Here is a 19,064-nt window from a genome sequence, read left to right as displayed (position 1 = left end):
TCGGAACCACTGGCCAGGATTATGTGAATAGGAAGCTCTTCCCATGCCAATAACCTACCATAGCCAATAACAAATTAATGTAACGTATTTTATTTGTGTTGTTCATTCATATCTTATTTTAATTATTTATGCATATTTTTTAATCTCTCCAGTTTTAAACAATGTTTTTGGTTTACTGTCCTATAGTATACATTGGATTGTTGGATTTCTATCCGTATTTGTGAAGTGATGTTTGTAGCACTTTCCTGAATCACAGCGAAGATATTGAATCTGAAGCAAAGCATATTTTCAGAATCAGAATTCCTTTATTCGTCCCAAAAAGTGGAAATCTACATTATTACATCAACAGAAGTAAAGTGCAGATAAAGTGAAAAGAGTAGACTGCATATTCAAATACAACAAAGCAGGAAGACATTATTAATAATAAAGAATCACAATAAGTAAAAACACACAGTTACAATTATTCATCAGCTGTGATCCTGAACAGACTGAACTCTCTGGGCAGCAGGGAGGAAGTCTCTGGAACAGGAGGAGACTCTTCCTCCTACAGAGGACACAGAGACACTGAGGAACCAGACCAGAACCCAAAGCCAGCGTAGAGAGGTTCAGTGAATGTGGTTCTGGAGGTGTGGAGATGGATCAGTCTGTCAGAGGAGACTCTGTAGAAGGAGAGAGAGCCAGCAGGACAATCCAGATACACTGCTACTCTACCAGAGGAGGAGGAGGAGGAGGAGGAGGAGGAGGAGGTGATCTGTGTTACTGTGTTATTGTGCCAGACAGAGTAACCACCATCAGAGCAGATCAGACTCCAGGACTGATCATTCTCTCCAAACAAACAGTCCTCTCCGCCTCCTCTCCTCCTGATTCCTCTGTAAGTCACTGATATATGAACCCCTCCTCTCAACTCGACCTCCCAGTAGCAGTGACCAGTCAGAGCTTCTCTGCACATCAGCTGAGGCCAGACATCAAACCTCTCTGGATGATCAGGATATGGCTGCTTCTCCTTCACACGTGTCACTGTCCTGTTGTCCTCAGACAGTTTGAGGTTCCTGTGAGCTGTGTTTGTGTCGAGTGAGAGTTCACAGGAATCTGAGGAGAGGAACAGCAGCAGTTATTCATCTATCAGCTGTTCATTTATTGACTCTTTGAGGATGAAGGTTATATTTCAAGATGGAGGCTTCTTTGTTTTCATGAATCAAATGCAAACCACACTCACACTTCCTCAGACCGGGTCTCAGCCATCGGACTCCAGCAGGCTCCATCCTGAAAGAGGGGGGGGGGGGGGGTCAGAGCAGCATGGAGACATGGACATTACATCACTCTCACACTCAGAGCTTTGTTATTCTCCACAGATGAACCTACATGTTCACGATATCATTTTAGATCAGTCGAACATCTTATCAGCCGATAAATAAAGCTCATTAACTTCAATGATTACTGATCAGAGAATGAGATGTAAGAGTTGATCAGTGTTCAGTTAGTGTTCCCTCAGCATCTGCGAGCAGCAGTCAATGAGTGTTTCTCTACCTGGAATCTGAAGAGGGAAATACATGAACTTTATTTAAAAGCATCTTTCATGCAACGCACTTTGGGTCTGCTTTGAGCAATGAAAGCTGCTTTACACATACCACTTATTATTATGAGATGAATTCACAGGACATGTGATAGTTCCTCATTGTTTCTAAAAGAGGGAGGGGCCATTGAGTGCTTTAGAAACAGAAGAAGCACTTCAGAATCAGTTCAGCTCCAGGAGCCAGTGCAGATCGTGTCCATCAGGAGTGGGATGATCTCTGCTGTGTTTAGGTCGTTGGATGGATTTTGACTCTAAAGCCAAAATGATAAAAGCAGTTTTGGTCAGCAAATTAAAATGAGCATTGAAATCGAGATCAGAATCTAAAATGATAAAGATGTATTTCTTGTTGTCGTGTCTTCTCTGCAAACACAGAGCTGCTGCCTGAGTCTTATCACTGTCTTTAGTTCCCTTCAATGTTTTTGTCTTGGCATACACACAGTGGAGGAGATACGTACTTGATCCCTGCAGACTTTGTAAGTTTACCCACAAAGAAATGACCAGTCTGTCATTTTAATGGTAGGTTTATATAAACAGTGAGAGAAAGAATATCAATAAGAACATCCAGAAATAGACATTATATAAAAGATTAAAATGGATTTGCATTTAACTGAGTGAAATAAGTATTTGATCCGCTTGCAGAACATGTGTTAGGACTTGGAGGAGAAACCCTTGTTGGACACACAGAGGTCACACAGAGGTCACACAGAGGTCACACAGAGGTCAGACGCTTCTTGTTGGTCTCCAGGTCTGTGAACATCTCAAGAAGGATGTTGGTCCACTCCTCTCTGAAGATCCAAATGCTTCAGGTTTTGAGGCTGATGCTCGGCCTCTGCAAGCTTCAGCTCCCTCCACAGATTCTCTATGGGATTAAGGTCTGGAGACTAGCTAGGACCCTCCCTCACCTCAAGGTGCTTCTTCTTTAGCCTCTCCTGTGTTGCCTTGGCCGTATGTTCAGGGTCATTGTCCGGCTGGAAGACCCCTCCATGACCCATGGTCAGTGTCCTGGCTGAGGGAAGGAGGCTATCAGCCAAGATGTCACGGGACATGTCCCCGTCCATCCTCTCCTCGATGCAGAGAAGTGCTCCTGTCCCCTTAGCAGAGAAACACCCCAAAAGCAGAATGTCTCCACCTCCATGCTTGACGGTGGAGATGGTGTTCTGAGGGTTATAGTCAGCATCTCTCTTCGTCCAAACACAGCGGGTCGACTTGATGCCAAAGATCAACATTTTGTGACCTCATCACCTTCTCCCAAGCCTTCTCTGAATCATTCAGATGTTCATTGTCAAACTGCAGACGGTTCATTCCTCCGTGGTGCGGAGGAAACACTTCACAAACTGCAGTACCCATAAGGACCTGTACAAATGCCGCAGTTTGTGCGTGGCTGTGTCATTAGTTGAAAGCCCAGTGGCGATCTGCTCATCTCTTATCGAAATAATATGCTACACAGGGGCGGACTGGCCATCTGTGTGTTCTGGAGAATCACAGAATGGCATTATTATTATTAGGGTCTGAGACCTAGGTCGGCGAAGCGACCGATAAACCTGCGAAAAACACCCAAAAACAGGGAAAAGCACAGAAAATGTTCGGAAATACTGACGGCTGATAGGCCGCGTGAGCCCAGTCACGTGGGCGGTTTGTGTTACTGCTGTAACTCAAAGACATTGTCCGATCGGCCTGAAGCTTCCCACGTTTTCCAACGGCCGAGTCCTCGAGACACCTAGACACGTCGACGTGCGGACAACAGCCTGCGGAACGTCGAAGACCCGCTCAACGCTGCATGCAGCTTTAATTATTATTATTATTATTATGCAGTATAAACCAATTATTTAAATGTGTTTAAACTGCATCATGTAAGTTGCGCTGACAGGTGAAAGAGGTCCATACACCGCCCTCCTGTTGACAGTTCGCGATCGTCGGCACACTGATCACAATTCATTGTTTTTAATGGCACTTCATATCAAAAAGGTTGCCGACTCCTGGTGTAGTGTGTTACCAATAGGTTTCTTGGTGACTGTGGTCCCAGCTGCCTTGAGATCATTAACAAGTTCCTCCGTGTAGTTCTTGGCTGATCCCTCACCTTTCTCATGATCATCAAAACCCCACGGGGCCAGATCCTGTGTGGAGCCCAGACCGAGCGCCATTGATGCTCATTTTGTGATTCTTCCAATTAGAAACACACACATTATTCTTCTGAATAATCGCACCAACAGTTGTCTCCTTCTCACCAAGCGGCTTTCTGATGGTCTTGTAGCCGATCCCAGCCTGGCGCAGGTCTACAGTCTCACCCTGAGGTCCTTAGACAGCTCTTTAGTCTTGCCCATGGTGGAGAGGTTGGAATCTGATTGATTGATTCTGTGGACAGGTGTCTTTTATACAGGTAACAAGTTGATATTAGGAGTACTTTCTTAAAGGAAGATGAATCATTTAACCGGTCTGTGGGAGCCAGAATCCTTGTTTGTTGATCAAATAATTATTTCCCACCGTAAAATGCAAATACATTTTTATCTTTTATATAATGTCAATTTCTGGATTTTCTTTTTGATATTCTTACTCTCAATGTTTATATAAACCTACCATTCAAATTATAGACTGTTAATGTATTTGTCTTTGGGCAAACTTAAAAAATCAGCAGGGGATCCTTATACTTGAACAATACATGTCTAAAATATGTGGGGGATACTTATTTCCTCCAATGTATATGTTTATAATACCTGAGAGTGTCCAGTCTCCAGAGAGGATCCTCCAGTCCAGCAGACAGCAGCTTCTCTCCTGAGTCTCCTGGATGATTGTAGCTCAGGTCCAGCTCTCTCAGATGGGAGGGGTTGGATCTCAGAGCTGAAGCCAGAGAAACACAGCCTTCCGCTGAGACCAGACAGCCTGACAGCCTGAACACACACAAGTTCAAACAAGAGAGAGTAAAAAAACAATAACAAATGTTATAGCAGATGCAACAAAAGGTTATGAGTTCATCCATCATTAATGTAGATCTCAATTTAACTGACTATAAGTTTAACATGTTGATGAATCCTGACCTGAGAGTCTCCAGAGTACAGTGTGGACTCTCCAGTCCAGCAGACAGCAGCTCCACTCCTGAATCCTGCAGGTCGTTGTTACTCAGGTCCAGCTCTCTCAGACTAGAGGACTGGGAGCTGAGGACTGAGGACAGAGCTGCACAGCTTCTCTCTGACAGGTTACAGACACTCAGTCTGAGGAAAAAATATAAGAAATAGAAGCAAATGTTAAAGTGAACTATGTGTTTATATAACATGTTTCCCTGGGCAAAACAGAAGAACTGTAAATGATGTTATATTATGTTACATAGGGTCTGAAAATTGACAATTTCAACTGGGTTGAAAAATAAGTTGAGTACAGTGAACTTAGAAAACTCATCCAGTAATCATCGATGTTATTTCAGCTTATGCTTTAACTGAAGCAACTAACAAACACTTCAAAACAATGTCGAGAAAATAATTTGGGGTCAAGTATCCTGCCCAAGGACACTTTGACATGTTAACCTCATGGCGAGGGGATCGAATCAATAACCCTCCCCTTGGTCCTCACCTATTTCCCTTCTGGGCAACAGCAGCCCAATATATCAATACATATTCAAAAGGAAGCTCAACATGTTGAAGAATCCTGACCTGAGAGTTTGATTAACATAACTATTTCAAAATCATTTTGGTAGAGAAAAGTAGGAATTAAACCATTGATATGAATAAGAATTCAAAAGTCCATAGGCTGAACATGTTGATGATCCTGACCTGAGAGTCTCCAGAGTGCAGTGAGGACTCTCCAGTCCAGCAGACAGCAGCTCCACTCCTGAATCCTGCAGGTCGTTGTTACTCAGGTCCAGCTCTCTCAGACTAGAGGACTGGGAGCTGAGGACTGAGGACAGAGCTTCACAGCTTCTCTCTGACAGCTCACAGCCACTCAGTCTGAGGAGAAAATAATAAACAACAACATAAAAACAATAACTTCAGCATGTTCTTTTTCATTAATGACTTCCTTATCGCACATTATTCCTTATATCAAATGTACAACAGTTTACTGCTTAACATCTGTGGGGCCAATGTTGATGATATTGTTATGTCAAGTCTTGGACCTGGGGGGTATACTATGAAGCAGGATTTTCGCTTAGCCGGCTAAATTCAGGGGAAACTCTGGCTTTCCGGTCCTACGAAGCTGGTTCTCTTTTTAGCAGGCCAGATCTCCATGGTAATTTATGCTTAGCGGCTAACCTGGTCGGGACCAGGTTAGGTTGCAGGCTTAGAGATCAACTCAGTGAAAGCACCGCCTGCTGACCAATCAGAGCTCAGTGTGCGGAGTTTAAAGCGATCAAGTCATATTACAGGAGAAAGGAAATACAGAAAAGCTGCCGTCGCAGGAAAGACGGCCGGCAAAAATCACAGACTGTGTGAACGTGAACACGAATAGAATATCACCTCCATCTTCAGAGCAATCTGACTATTAGAACATTAGCGTTAAGAAAGCTTACTTAAATATCGGCCACAACATAAGTAACCGGATCAGAGTACATTAAGTACAGTCCGCGTCATATCACTTCATAATGTATCATATATCTCCTTATCTGAGTCAGCTGAGCCGTATCTGGCCGTGCAACACTCACAGCGTCACATACTGGATGCAGAAGTATTATTTTAAGCAACACATTAAGTTGACGAAACACTCGAGACAAATGTAATTGAAGTCAGATCGTGTTTTAGACGGGGCAGTGATATCATGAACCTGTTAGTGTACGCATTCAAACACTTGTTCTGTCCCAGCTGTATTCACCTTGCAGGTGCAGCTCTGTGGCTTTGATCCTGGATCAAGTGTTTAAGTCATGGATGTTTAAAGTTTAACTTCTTCATTTTTGACTAGTATTAAAGTTCACTTTTCATTCAGGAAGTATGACGCTGCGCTGTCAGTACGCTTCTCCATGTTTGTGATTGGTCGAATGCTCCAAATACCACCCCTTTCATGTGAACGCGCACCTAACTAGATAGGACACGGCTGGCTTGAGCGATCCACTTGATAACCAGCGTCGTAGTACAGCTTAGCGAGAGCGCGTATGTTTTGGATTAGGCCAACCGGCTAACTCAAACATATCCAGGTTAGGTTGAACCAGCTTCGTAGTATAGGCCCCTGGTCAAAGACTGTATGTTATTGAATGTACAGTTTCCAGATAAGAGAGAGCCATCGTCTCCTCCGTAATTATTAGGGGTCAGCGGAAGAGCAAGAGAGGTCTTCCTCAGATATAATTGAGTGTTGTTAGTTAGTGGTTCATATCCTGCCAAGGTGCCATTACAACTAAAGACCTCATGAGATAACGACCTTTCAACATCTGGAACATACATGTGGTAAGGATGTTCGTGTGGCTGGCTGCATGTTGTTCTCATGTGTGTGCGTTAGAGGTGTAACGGTTCACAGAAGTCACGGTTCGGTTCGTACCTCGGTTTGGGGGTCACGGTTCGGTACGGTTCGGTACAACAAGAAAAAGCAAAAAAAAAGTCCCAAATGCGTAATTCCAGGGTTGTTGTTATTTATTTTTGAACAGTAGTGCACGTTTCAGTTTCAAAATAAGGAACTCTGACATTTTGAATAATTAACTCTTTTAAACAGTTAAAAACAAACCACAAACAGCACCACACACTCAGATGGCCATATTATCTGTAATGGCTGATGTCAAACTAAAAGGTTTCATCAAGCTGTAAAACTAAAAAGAATGTCTTGAAAATAGTACATCATAAATAATAAGAAAGTGTTTCCAGAGCGCAAAGTCGTTGAAAAACATTATGCCAAAAGCTTCCGTTATTTATTTTGGTTTCACGGCTTTCATGTCTCTTGGCTTCTTAAAAACAGCGGGGATCAGCTGTTGACCTGCTGTTGTCTTTTGCCGGGCTCCGGTGATTGGTAAACCTGGGTGATGCCTTCTGATATGATTTAGCATGTTTGGCGTGTGTTACCATTATTGTAGTCCACAGGGAACCCGAAATGTTCCCACACAGCTGATCTAAAAGAAGCAGGTGGGTTCTAGCTCCTGTGTGTTATCTGAAATCGCCATACTAACTTTTCTTCTTCTTGTATTTAGTTCGTTTTGTTGTTGTTTCTTCTTGTTCTTCATTTGTTGTTTAAGGGCGGCTGGCAAACAGCTTTTAGGCGCAATACCGCCCCCTGGAGTATATATAGTGTAGTGGATACTGCCCTGAAGGACAGACATTTTTCAAACTCGTAAAAAAAAGGCGTATTCGCCGTGTAACTGCATGTGCCGAACCGTGACGTCCGAACCGTGACGGTAAGGGACAAATACGGATACCGTTACACCCCTAGTGTGCGTCATTTAGAAGCTTTGTATGCCTATGTGAAACTTCTACTCTGGGGCATTCCTGTGATTGGGTGCTGGGAAGCAAGGTGATGTACTCCATTTATTATTTGTTGTTGCGCAATTGAATAATAATCAATCTCAACCATATCTGTGTTTGTGTTGTATTGATCTCTCTCTCTGTGTCAACATTTAAAGTTGGTGAGCCATTAACTGCACTAACAATATACTGTAGTCTCTTCTCCACGATGGCATTAATTATTGCTTTTCCAGTCAAAAGTCTGATTAACAGGATGAGTGTTTTACATCAACTGTTGTTTATTAATGTTTAATAGAAAAGAAGACTTTGCTTTTGATTTAGAAAGAGATAGAGACAAAAGGAGATTATAAACAAGCAGAATGAGAGAGAGAGAAATAGAGAGAGAGAGAAGAGAGAGAGAGAGAGAGAGAGAGAGAGAGAGAGAGAGAGAGAGAGAGAGAGAGAGAGAGAGAGAGAGAGAGAGAGAGCAGTGATGAAGAATACAAAGTGAGTGAGAAAATAAACAATTACAAATAGTTTAAGAAAAAATAACTAATCTGACCTGAGAGTCTCCAGAGTGCAGTGTGGACTCTCCATTCCAGCAGACAGCAGCTTCACTCCTGAATCCTGCAGGTCGTTGTTACTCAGGTCCAGCTCTCTCAGACTAGAGGACTGGGAGCTGAGGACTGAGGACAGAGCTTCACAGCTTCTCTCTGACAGCTTACAGCCACTCAGTCTGAGGAGAAAATAATAGAAATAAAAACCTCTCCATTCACCCTTTGCATTATTAAAATAATCAAACATAATGATCATAAAACCACATATTGGAGAAAAAAAGTTTGACCTGTGGTCTGTTGTATTCATTACGTAATCCCCTGAAAGCAATTATTTGAACTGATCGAGATCATTTCGCATAATAATTGGATTTAAATGCAAATGTACAAATAAATAGAACACATCTTAAGTGAATAAGCAGTGCATATGATGTATCTTTCTGGGCTAAATATAACTAATATAAAATATACTAAATGATGTTACACAGAGTCTAAAAATTGAAAATACAACTGGGTGAAAAAACTATTTGAGTTTGTAAACGAAAAGATCTCATCCTAATAAAAACACACAAAATGGATTCATGCACCCACTTCAGGTCCTTTGGTTTTCTAGTTCCTGGAACTTTATGGTCAAAAAGGGGTTTATACAATCTGAAATCCAGATCATCCAGTATTCATACGTGTTATTCTAGCTTATGCTTTTACTGAAGCGACTAAGATACGCTGCAATACCATGTCTAGAAGAGCAATTTGGGGTTAAGTATCTTGCCCAAGGATATTTCAACATGTTAACTGTAGGGAGTGGGGATTGAAGCTTTAACCCTCCCATTGGTACTTGCCTATTACCTCTCGGGGCTACATTATATATAACAATATATATATATATATGTAACAATATATATATATAACAATATATATATATATATTAGAAGGTAGTTTAACATGTTGATGAATCCTGACCTGAGAGTCTCCAGAGTACAGTGTGGACTCTCCAGTCCAGCAGACAGCAGCTTCACTCCTGAATCCTGCAGGTCGTTGTTACTCAGGTCCAGCTCTCTCAGACTAGAGGACTGGGAACTGAGGACTGAGGACAAAGCTTCACAGCTTCTCTCTGACATCTTACAGTCACTCAGTCTGAGGAGAAAATAATAAACAACAACATAAATACAATTACCTCAGGGTGTTCTTTTTCATTAATGACTGCCTTATCGCACATTATTCCTTATTCCAAATGTACAACAGTTTACTGCTTAACATCTGTGGGGCCAATTGTGATGATATACTGTAGTCTCTTCTCCACGATGGAATTAATTATTGCTTTTTCAGTCACAAGTCTGATTAACAGGATGAGTGTTTTACATAAACTGTTGTTTATTAATATTTAATAGAAAAGAAGACTTTGCTTTTGGTTTCCTGACTGATTTAAAAACAGATAGAGACGAAAGGAGATTATAAACGAGCAGAATGAGAGAGAGGGAGATAGAGAGAGGGAGAGAGAGAGAGCGAAAGAGAGAGAGCGCGAGAGAGAGAGAGGTGGTGAAGAATACAAAGTGAGTGAGAAAATAAACAATTGCAAATATTTTAAGAAAAAATAACTAATCTAACCTAAGAGTCTCCAGAGTGCAGAGTGGACTCTCCAGTCCAGCAGACAGCAGCTCCACTCCTGAATCCTGCAGGTCGTTGTTACTCAGGTCCAGCTTTCTCAGACTAGAGGACTGGGAGCTGAGGACTGAGGACAGAGCTTCACAGCTTCTCTCTGACATCTTACAGTCACTCAGTCTGAGGAGAAAATAATAAACAACATAAATACAATTACCTCAGGGTGTTCTTTTTCATTAATGACTGCCTTATCGCACATTATTCCTCATACCAAATGTACAATAGTTTACTGCTTAACATCTGTGGGGCCAATTGTGATGATATACTGTAGTCTCTTCTCCACAATGGCATTAATTATTGCTTTTTCAGTCACAAGTCTGATTAACAGAATGAGTGTTTTACATAAACTGTTGTTTATTAATGTTTAATAGAAAAGAAGACTTTGCTTTTGGTTACCTGACTGATTTAAAAACAGATAGAGACGAAAGGAGATTATAAATGAGCATAATGAGAGAGAGAGAGAGAGAGAGAGAGAGAAGGAGAGAGAGAGAGAGAGAGAGAGAGAGAGAGAGAGAGAGAGAGAGAGAGAGAGAGAGAGAGAGAGAGAGAGAGAGGTGGTGAAGAATACAAAGTGAGTGAGAAAATAAACAATTGCAAATATTTTAAGACAAAATAAATAATCTAACCTGAGAGTCTCCAGAGTGCAGAGTGGACTCTCCAGTCCAGCAGACAGCAGCTTCACTCCTGAATCCTGAAGGTCGTTGTTACTCAGGTCCAGCTCTCTCAGACGAGAGGACTGGGAGCTGAGGACTGAGGATAGAGCTTCACAGCTTCTCTCTGACAGCTTACAGCCACTCAGTCTGATGAAGAGAAAACAAGCAATATGTTAAAATGATGAGCAGAATATGTAAACCATGATACATCAAACCTTTATTTATACAGATAAATCCCCATTTTTTCAAGGGAGACCTGCTATGAACATGAATGTTTCTGTTTCGGTCAGATTAAGAGAGGAAGAATTCAAAGCAACCAGGGTAAGGTTATAACAAATATGCTGAATTAATGGCAAAAGATACAATAACACAACATCACAAAGTAATCCGGATTACCCCAGCTCTGGTTCCTCCTGCTGGGAGATCTAACTTACTTGTCTTGTCAGCAGGAGGAAGAGAGAACGAACCAAAGACAGAACAGGCTTACATACAAAAACAAAACAGGATGAGTTGTGTCTGATGCTCCTCCCTTCAGTTCATCTCATTGGGAGATGCAAAACGATGTGTCGTAGCAAATCAGCGCGAGCCAGCCGAGATGATCCGGAAACAAGAGTCTCTTAGGTTGTAGCAAAAAAAACACATCGGTGTCCGTTGTCACACATTCTTGCATAGACTTTCCTCTCTCTCGCCCCTCCCCCATCAGTTCAATACACACACAGTTTCACATACTTTAGGTATCGTAAAGATATGTTTACGACATAGCTGTTTATAGTTGTCCAATACAAGTAATACATATCAGTTACTTTAATATCACACACATATTTTAGACATGTATTGTTCAAGATACTTGACCTGCCATGTTTAGATAAGAATGTCTCCTCTCCCCCCGCTCTAGTTTCCTGTCATGTAACACTGCTCCTCCTCTCGGTCAGCGTGATTAAACACATGTAAGCCAACTACTTCACAATGTTGTGGCAATTTAGTACTCACAACATGAAAGAATAAAACAGAAATAAATCAATAAAACACAAGTATAATTAAGCAGTTATTATACAGCATATATAGCCACTGCAATGAACACACATTCACCTCCTACCCTTCTGCCCTCCAGATGTCACATGTCTTTCTTTATGAAAGCCATATTTGTAAATGTTTAAACTAGGGCTGTCAAACGATTAAACATTTTAATCAGATTAATCACAGCTTAAAAATTCATTAATCAGATTAATCACCATTCGAACTATGTCCAAAATATGCCATTTATTTATGTATATTGTTGTGGGAATGGAAAGATAAATGAAAGAAGGCGGATATATCCATTTAACATACAGTATCTATGTTTATTATAACATTGTTCTGTGTGTCAAAATGAAAGACAGCCCACACACCTATCAATCATCAAACCGTGGGGTCTTAATTCATTACGTGTTGATATCAACGGGGGAGTAGGTTACTTCAGGAAAGTCGACAGAGCGGGAGGGCTAGTGGAGTACTTCGTGACCACAGAGTGTGAACGTTGTGATCAGCTGTTTTAGCGCAGTTCTCCAGTGAAGGGGGGGGAGTCTCCCTCCGCAGCCGGTTGGCGTAGTTTTGGCACAGTTCCGTTGTACAGACCGACGTTAACAGCAGCCCTGTCTGTGCACACGGAGACCGACTCCGTCGTCCGGTGATCTAACCGCCTTCTGGAAAAGCTTCGTACGTCGGTACGCAAATGCGCTTTGTGACGGTTTGTGACGGTACGGTACGTATTTCAGATTACATAACCTGCGTACCAGTTATGTGCACCCCTGTACTACAGCAAAAGTATTCTTCATTATTCGTTAAATGCGTTAAATATTTTAACACAATTCATTCAAAAAATTAATTACCGCCGTTAACGCGATAATTTTGACAGCACTAGTTTAAACGTAATGGTCCCATGATGGCCACAAGATCAGTTAACTAACCAAAGTTAACTGTCCTTGTAGCCTAAAGCCATCGCTGAACTTCTTCTCACCTCGAGGCCAGCTTACTGGGAATGACTACATTTATTGATAATTCCGGCCGACTATTGTCTCGTTAACTGTGTGACTCAATTCTCAATGCCTCTTTATGGGTCTGAAGGATATGCATCATTAACTAACACGAATTGAACTGCATTATATCTGGGGGAAATGTCCCTTGGAGTTCCCCTGTTAATTGCAAAGACCATTGATGATTAACAAAGAGACTCATGGCTTCTAACTGCAACAAGACTTTCTGAAAAATACTTCTCAACGGGTAATCTTTTCACTCAAGGCATAAATCACAGGATATACTAAAAATGGGACATTTAAAAAGGAATATACCAGAAATACGCCTTATTGCTATCACACGTTCATTTAATACTTCAAATACTTCAAATAATACTTAAACTTACAGAGCCTTCCTGGAGGCTTTGATCACTGGCAGCAGCCTCAGAAGAGCCTCCTCTGAAGCAGAGTATTTCTTCAGGTCAAACACGTCCAGATCTTCTTCTGATGACAGTAAGATGAAGACCAGAGCTGACCACTGAGCAGGAGACAGACTATCTGTGGAGAGACTTCCTGAACTCAGGGACTGTTGGATCTGCTCCACTAGAGAACCATCATTCAGTTCATTCAGACAGTGGAACAGGTTGATGCTTCTCTCTGGAGACAGATCCTCATCCATCTTCTTCTTGATGTACTGGACTGTTTCCTGTTTGGTCTCTGAGCCACTTCCTGTCTGTGTTAGCAGACCTCGTAGGAGTTTCTGATTGGTCTCCAGTGAAAGACCCAGGAGGAAGCGGAGGAACAAGTCCAGGTGTCCGTTTGGACTCTGTAAGGCCTGGTCCACAGCACTCTTGTAGAGATGTGTTAGTTCAGGTTTGGGTCTGAGGAGTTTAGGCAGCCTGGAGGTTGTTGGTTCTTCTGACAGCAGGTTGATATGAGAATTGATACTTTTTCGATGGACATGAAGAGCAGCCAGAAACTCCTGAACACTCAGATGGACGAAGCAGAACACCTTGTCCTGGTACAGTCCTCTCTCCTCTCTAAATACCTGTGTGAACACTCCTGAGTACACTGAGGCTGCTCTGATATCGATGCCACACTCTTTCAGGTCGGACTCATAGAAGATCAGGTTGCCTTTCTGTAGCTGCTCAAAAGCCAGTTTCCCCAGAGACTCCATCATCTTCTTGCTCTCTGGACTCCAGTGTGGATCCGTCTCAGCTCCTCCATCAAACTTGATTTTCTTCACTTTGGACTGAACCACCAGGAAGTGGATGTACATCTCAGTCAGGGTCTTGGGCAGCTCTGCTCCCTCTCTGGTTTTCAACACGTCCTCCAGAACTGAAGCAGAGATCCAGCAGAAGACTGGGATGTGGCACATGATGTGGAGGATTCGTGAGGTCTTGATGTGGGAGATGATGGTGCCGGCCTGCTTCTGATCTCTGAATCTCTTCCTGAAGTACTCCTCCTTCTGTGGGTCAGTGAACCCTCGGACCTCTGTCACCATGTCCACACACTCAGGAGGGATCTGATTGGCTGCTGCAGGTCGTGTGGTTATCCAGAGGCGAGCAGAGGGAAGCAGCTTCCCCCTGATGAGGTTTGTCAGCAGCACATCCACTGAGGTGGACTCTGTGACATCAGTCAGGATCTCAGTGTTGAGGAAGTCCAGAGGAAGTCGACACTCATCCAGACCGTCAAAGATGAACACGACCGGGAACTGATCAAACCTGCAGATTCCTGCGTCTCTGGTTTCAGGGAAGAAGTGATGAACGAGTTCCACCAAGCTGTACTTGTTCTCTCTCACCACATTCAGCTCTCTGAAGGTGAATGGAAATATGAACAGGATGTCCTGGTTGGCTTTGCCTTCAGCCCAGTCCAGAGTGAACTTCTGTGTTAAGACTGTTTTCCCAATGCCAGCCACGCCCTTTGTCAGCACTGCTCTGATTGGTGCATCTCTTCCAGGTGAGGCTTTAAAGAGGTCTTCTTGTGTGATGGTTGTTTCTGGTCTGTCTGGTTTCCTGGATGCTGTTTCAATCTGTCTGACCTCATGTTCAGCATTGACCTCTGCAGACCCCCCCTCTGTGATGTAGAGCTCTGTGTAGATCTGGTTCAGAAGGGTTGGGTTTCCTGCTTTAGCAATGCCCTCAAACACACACTGGAACCTCTCCTTCAGGTTAGACTTCAGTTTACGCTGACACACTCCAGAACGACTTCCTGAATGAACACACAACAAAGCAGATCAATAAGTCAGATGAATCTTTAAAGAACGAGGATCTCAGTATATTTTTGTTCCCTCTCTTGAGACGTTAGTCAACATTTATCCAGCTTGTTAAATCTCTATAGAAACCCTCTCACTGCTCTGCAGACGCTCAGCCAGCTCCTCCTGCTTCATGCTCCTCAGGAAGTGCAGTGAGATGTTCAGAAATGCCTCTCTGCTGCTCCTCCTCTGCTCTTCATCCTCACCGTCCAACACCTCCTCATCCTCCCTCTGACTCTCTAAGCATTCTGGGTAATCTGAACTCAGAGCCTTCTGGATCTTCTTCAGCTCGTTCTTCACGAAAGTGATGATGTTGTCCTCCAGCAGCTGGAACAGAATACATGAACAACACAATCAAACTAAAGGCACCAAACATCAGATCCATGTCGGACAGACTGACCATCCACTGATCTACAAAGTGCATCGTGGAGTTGACTGTGAGCAGAACAGACGTAGAGTAGCTGTAGTTCATGTACAGACCATAAATGTGGAGTCCAGCTGAGTCTGATGCTGCTGGGCAGACTGACCTCTTGGAACCTCTGAGCTCTGCTGGTCCTCTCTGTGAGGAATCATGAAGAGATAGCTCACATTATCTCCGTCCATACATACAGAGACAAACACATGGTAAAGGCCCTTGATGTGACTTCCTGTAGCAGTACATGTTTATTCTTCCTGCCAATCCCAATGAGTTTGGTTTTCTGCTGTAGAATTATACCAAACTTGTCAACCACTGAAAAAAGCTGATCTGTTAAAATAAAAATGATTCACAAATAGCACTGCAGTCGCTTTACCGCACCGTTGTGACGAAAAGGGAGCTGAGCCAGAAGGCAAAGCTCTCTGTCTACCGGGCCATGTTCGTTCCTACCCTCACCTATGGTCATGAAGGATGGGTCATGACCGAAAGAACGAGATCGCGGATACAAGCGGCCGAGATGGGTTTCCTCCGCCGGGTGACTGGCGTCTCCCTTAGGGATAAGGTGAGAAGTTCGGTCATCAGGGAGGGTCTCGGAGTTGAGCCGCTCCTCCTTCGCGTCGAAAGAAGCCAGTTGAGGTGGTTCGGGCACCTAGTTAGGATGCCACCTGGGCGCCTCCCTAGGGAGGTGTTCCAGGCACGTCCAGCTGGGAAGAGACCGAGGGGTAGACCTAGGACCAGGTGGAGGGATTATATCTCTTCGCTGGCCTGGGAGCGCCTTGGGATCCCCCAGTCAGAGCTGGATGATGTCGCCAGGGAAAAGAAAGTTTGGGGCTCTCTGCTGGAACTGATACCCCCGCGACCCGACCACGGATAAGCGGGAGAAGATGGATGGATGGATGGACAAATAACATGCGTACGTAGATATCCATGTCCTACTATGCACATGTATATTGTTATCCACAGCAAATGAGTAAAATAACATACAATCAATGCCGGTCAGTTTTCATATGCTTCAGTGGTGCTGGAAATGTGGATTGAGTGCACGTGTGAGCATCAGGAGAAAGGACAGGTTTGCCTGGGCCTCGCACGGGGCACCAGGTTTAGAAGTAAAGATTATCATCAAATAACTATCAATTTTCATGTTGAAATTGCAACTTCACCTTTGACCACCAGAGTGATGTCCATCTTTGAATTCAAGAGGAAGACCCATAGACCAGTCACTCTTCATGGACACACAGCTGGGTCCAGGTTCTTCCAGCTTCCTCCTGAAACATGAGATAGAAACAGGAAATAATCTAGAATTGTCAAAAAAGGTCCGGTCCTATCTCTTCCTGACCACTTTGCCTTAACCTCTGTGAATAATGTCTTGGGCTCAAGGAAAGGAGTGAAGGAGAATTCATCAGGATTTAGGAGAGAACTTCAATGCTAAGAGAATCGCTTGGAGACGTCATTATGATGTGCATGATCTTTGTTTTGTTTTCCTGTTCTCCTGGGGTCTGGTTTTACTTCCTATCTTAGTGATTTCCTGCTTGTGTGATTGTCTGATTGTGTTCAGCTGCTGCCCTCCCCAGCTCTGTCTCTGTGTATATATATATATATATATATATATCTGTTTGTCTGCCTATAGTATTCTCTACTTGAATATTAGCAATGATAAATATCAATGATTAATTTCTTATCTCGGTTCAGTCAGCTACAATATACCAGCAGAATGAAACAGACTTCTGCCATTCAGGATAATAAAAACATTACAAGTGTTGACGTTATGTGTGTGTTAATCTCACACTCAAGTAGACGTCACTCTGTTAAGTATTATAGTTAACTACTAACGTATACTATCTGCGATTTTAAAGATGGTCTCTTTTATTGAACCAGTTCGACACGTTAAACTCTAATGTTACTGGCTTCAGGCTGGTAGTCCCTCCCTCAGCTTCAACAAGAAGTCTCTGTTCTTCAGTAACAACATGTTTCTACTGTTGCTGATATAATGAAGTCACATGACGTCCACTTACCCTGTCTCTGAAGGGCGGCCTTTAAAATATATTGGGTCAGCTATAGACTGGTCACTCTTCATGGACACACAGCTGGGTCCAGGTCCAGGTCCAGGTCCATGCTGCTGCTCTGGCCTGTAACACAACACACACAGAGCTTTGAGTGTGAGTAATGTGTGCTGAGCTTTGTCGTGGACAGTAACGAGATCTTCATGTCTGCATAACAACACAATATTAAAATAACGGCTGTTAATGTTAACGCATTGACGCTTGTGATTATTCTGCAAACTTTAACGTTGAAAGCAACTTACAAATTACCCCAAATTAATCACATTACCAAGTTCAACCCAAACTTTCCAGCGTGGATGTTTACCATGAATGGCAGAGAGAAGGAACGCCTCAGGGAAGAAGACACATGTGCTGCGTATCGCACAATTACAGCGGCTTTATCAATGATTTAGCTTAGAATTTGAAAATTGTCAGATATTATGCCAATAATTCAGACATCATGTTATAATAAAGTAAAAACCCTCTGATTTCTCAATGATGGAAGACCAAATTAGTATCTGACTGAGGATGGCAACAACAAGCCCATCCGTTAAATCAATGGCTTTATATACTTACTCTGGGTTAAAAGAGGGGGGGTTATCTTTGAAGTCAGGCATATGACCCTTTGACTGATCACTCTTCATGGACACACAACTGGGTTCAGGCGACCTTTCTTTCTGTTGCTGGGAACTAATAGGAAAAAGATGAGATGAGATAAGATGTATTTTATAATGCATGACAATACAAGATTTAGACCTCTGCTTTCAGTCGATGTGGAGAGTAAAAGTCCTTTAACTGCCATGAATGCGTATCTTTTACATATCATGTTCATCATTTGTATTCAAACTTGTACATGTTTGTATACACTTTAAGCCTATTCGTTTTCTTGTATTTGGTTTATAGTTGGATGAGCTATGGTTTAATACTGTTGACCATGGTTAGAACTCAGCACATCTGAAAGGCCCAGAGTCCGGGTTATGTCCAGAATGATACTTCCTGTCTGTGTAAAACCTAATATAAGCTTCCCAACACCATTTCTCTTGACCTGTGGTCTCTGAAACTAGTCCCAAAGACTTCTGGATCTAGTCCCTAGATCTCTATGACTCTGGCCTTGACATCTGCAACTAGTCCTCAGGTATCTGTGAAGAATCCCTAGAGATCCACAATAAGTCCTCTGTAAGTAGTCCCTAGATCTCTTTAAGTAGTCCCCAGATCTTTGCAACAAGACATCTTAACCACACACACACACACACACACACACACACACACACACACACACACACACACACACACACACACACACACACACACACACACACACACACACACACACACACACACACACACACACACACACACACCACACACACACACACACACACACACACACACACACACACACACACACACACACACACACACACACACACACACACACACACACACACACACACACACACACACACACACACACACACACACACACACACACACACACACACACACACACACACACACCACACACACACACACACACACACACACACACACACACACACACACACACACACACACACACACACAC

General features: G+C 43.0%; 1 protein-coding gene across 1 annotated transcript; it reads right to left on the bottom strand.

The window, feature by feature from the left end:
• Nucleotides 1–443: 443 nt before the first annotated feature.
• On the bottom strand, nt 444–18,116 carry LOC117444127 (NLR family CARD domain-containing protein 3-like). The gene is made up of 15 exons (XM_034079823.2): nt 18,056–18,116; nt 17,453–17,566; nt 16,601–16,705; nt 15,506–15,584; nt 15,124–15,352; nt 13,179–14,982; nt 10,754–10,927; nt 10,074–10,247; nt 9,429–9,602; nt 8,477–8,650; nt 5,335–5,508; nt 4,606–4,779; nt 4,285–4,458; nt 1,217–1,263; nt 444–1,089 (listed from the first exon to the last, which is right to left on the bottom strand). Exons 1-15 carry the CDS (start codon nt 18,094–18,096, stop codon nt 545–547), a joined length of 4,182 nt encoding a protein of 1,393 aa, XP_033935714.2. The 5' UTR covers nt 18,097–18,116; the 3' UTR covers nt 444–544.
• Nucleotides 18,117–19,064: the final 948 nt, after the last annotated feature.

The sequence above is a fragment of the Pseudochaenichthys georgianus genome, unplaced genomic scaffold (assembly GCF_902827115.2).
Source record: "Pseudochaenichthys georgianus unplaced genomic scaffold, fPseGeo1.2 scaffold_739_arrow_ctg1, whole genome shotgun sequence".
Lineage (NCBI taxonomy): Eukaryota > Metazoa > Chordata > Actinopteri > Perciformes > Channichthyidae > Pseudochaenichthys > Pseudochaenichthys georgianus.
Note: the sequence above shows the minus strand (reverse complement) of the source record. Positions and strands in the feature narration are given on the sequence as shown.

Bases quoted from the DNA above. Each gene is read 5' to 3' on its own strand.
- LOC117444127 (XM_034079823.2), bottom strand. From the start codon at position 18,096: ATGCCTGACTTCAAAGATAACCCCCCCTCTTTTAACCCAGA. The intron at 5,509-8,476 runs GTCAGATTAGTT...TTTTCTCCTCAG, and splicing joins TGCACTCTGGAGACTCTCAG to ACTGAGTGGCTGTGAGCTGT. The intron at 1,090-1,216 runs GTGAGTGTGGTT...TCCTCTCCTCAG, and splicing joins GAGACCCGGTCTGAGGAAGT to ATTCCTGTGAACTCTCACTC.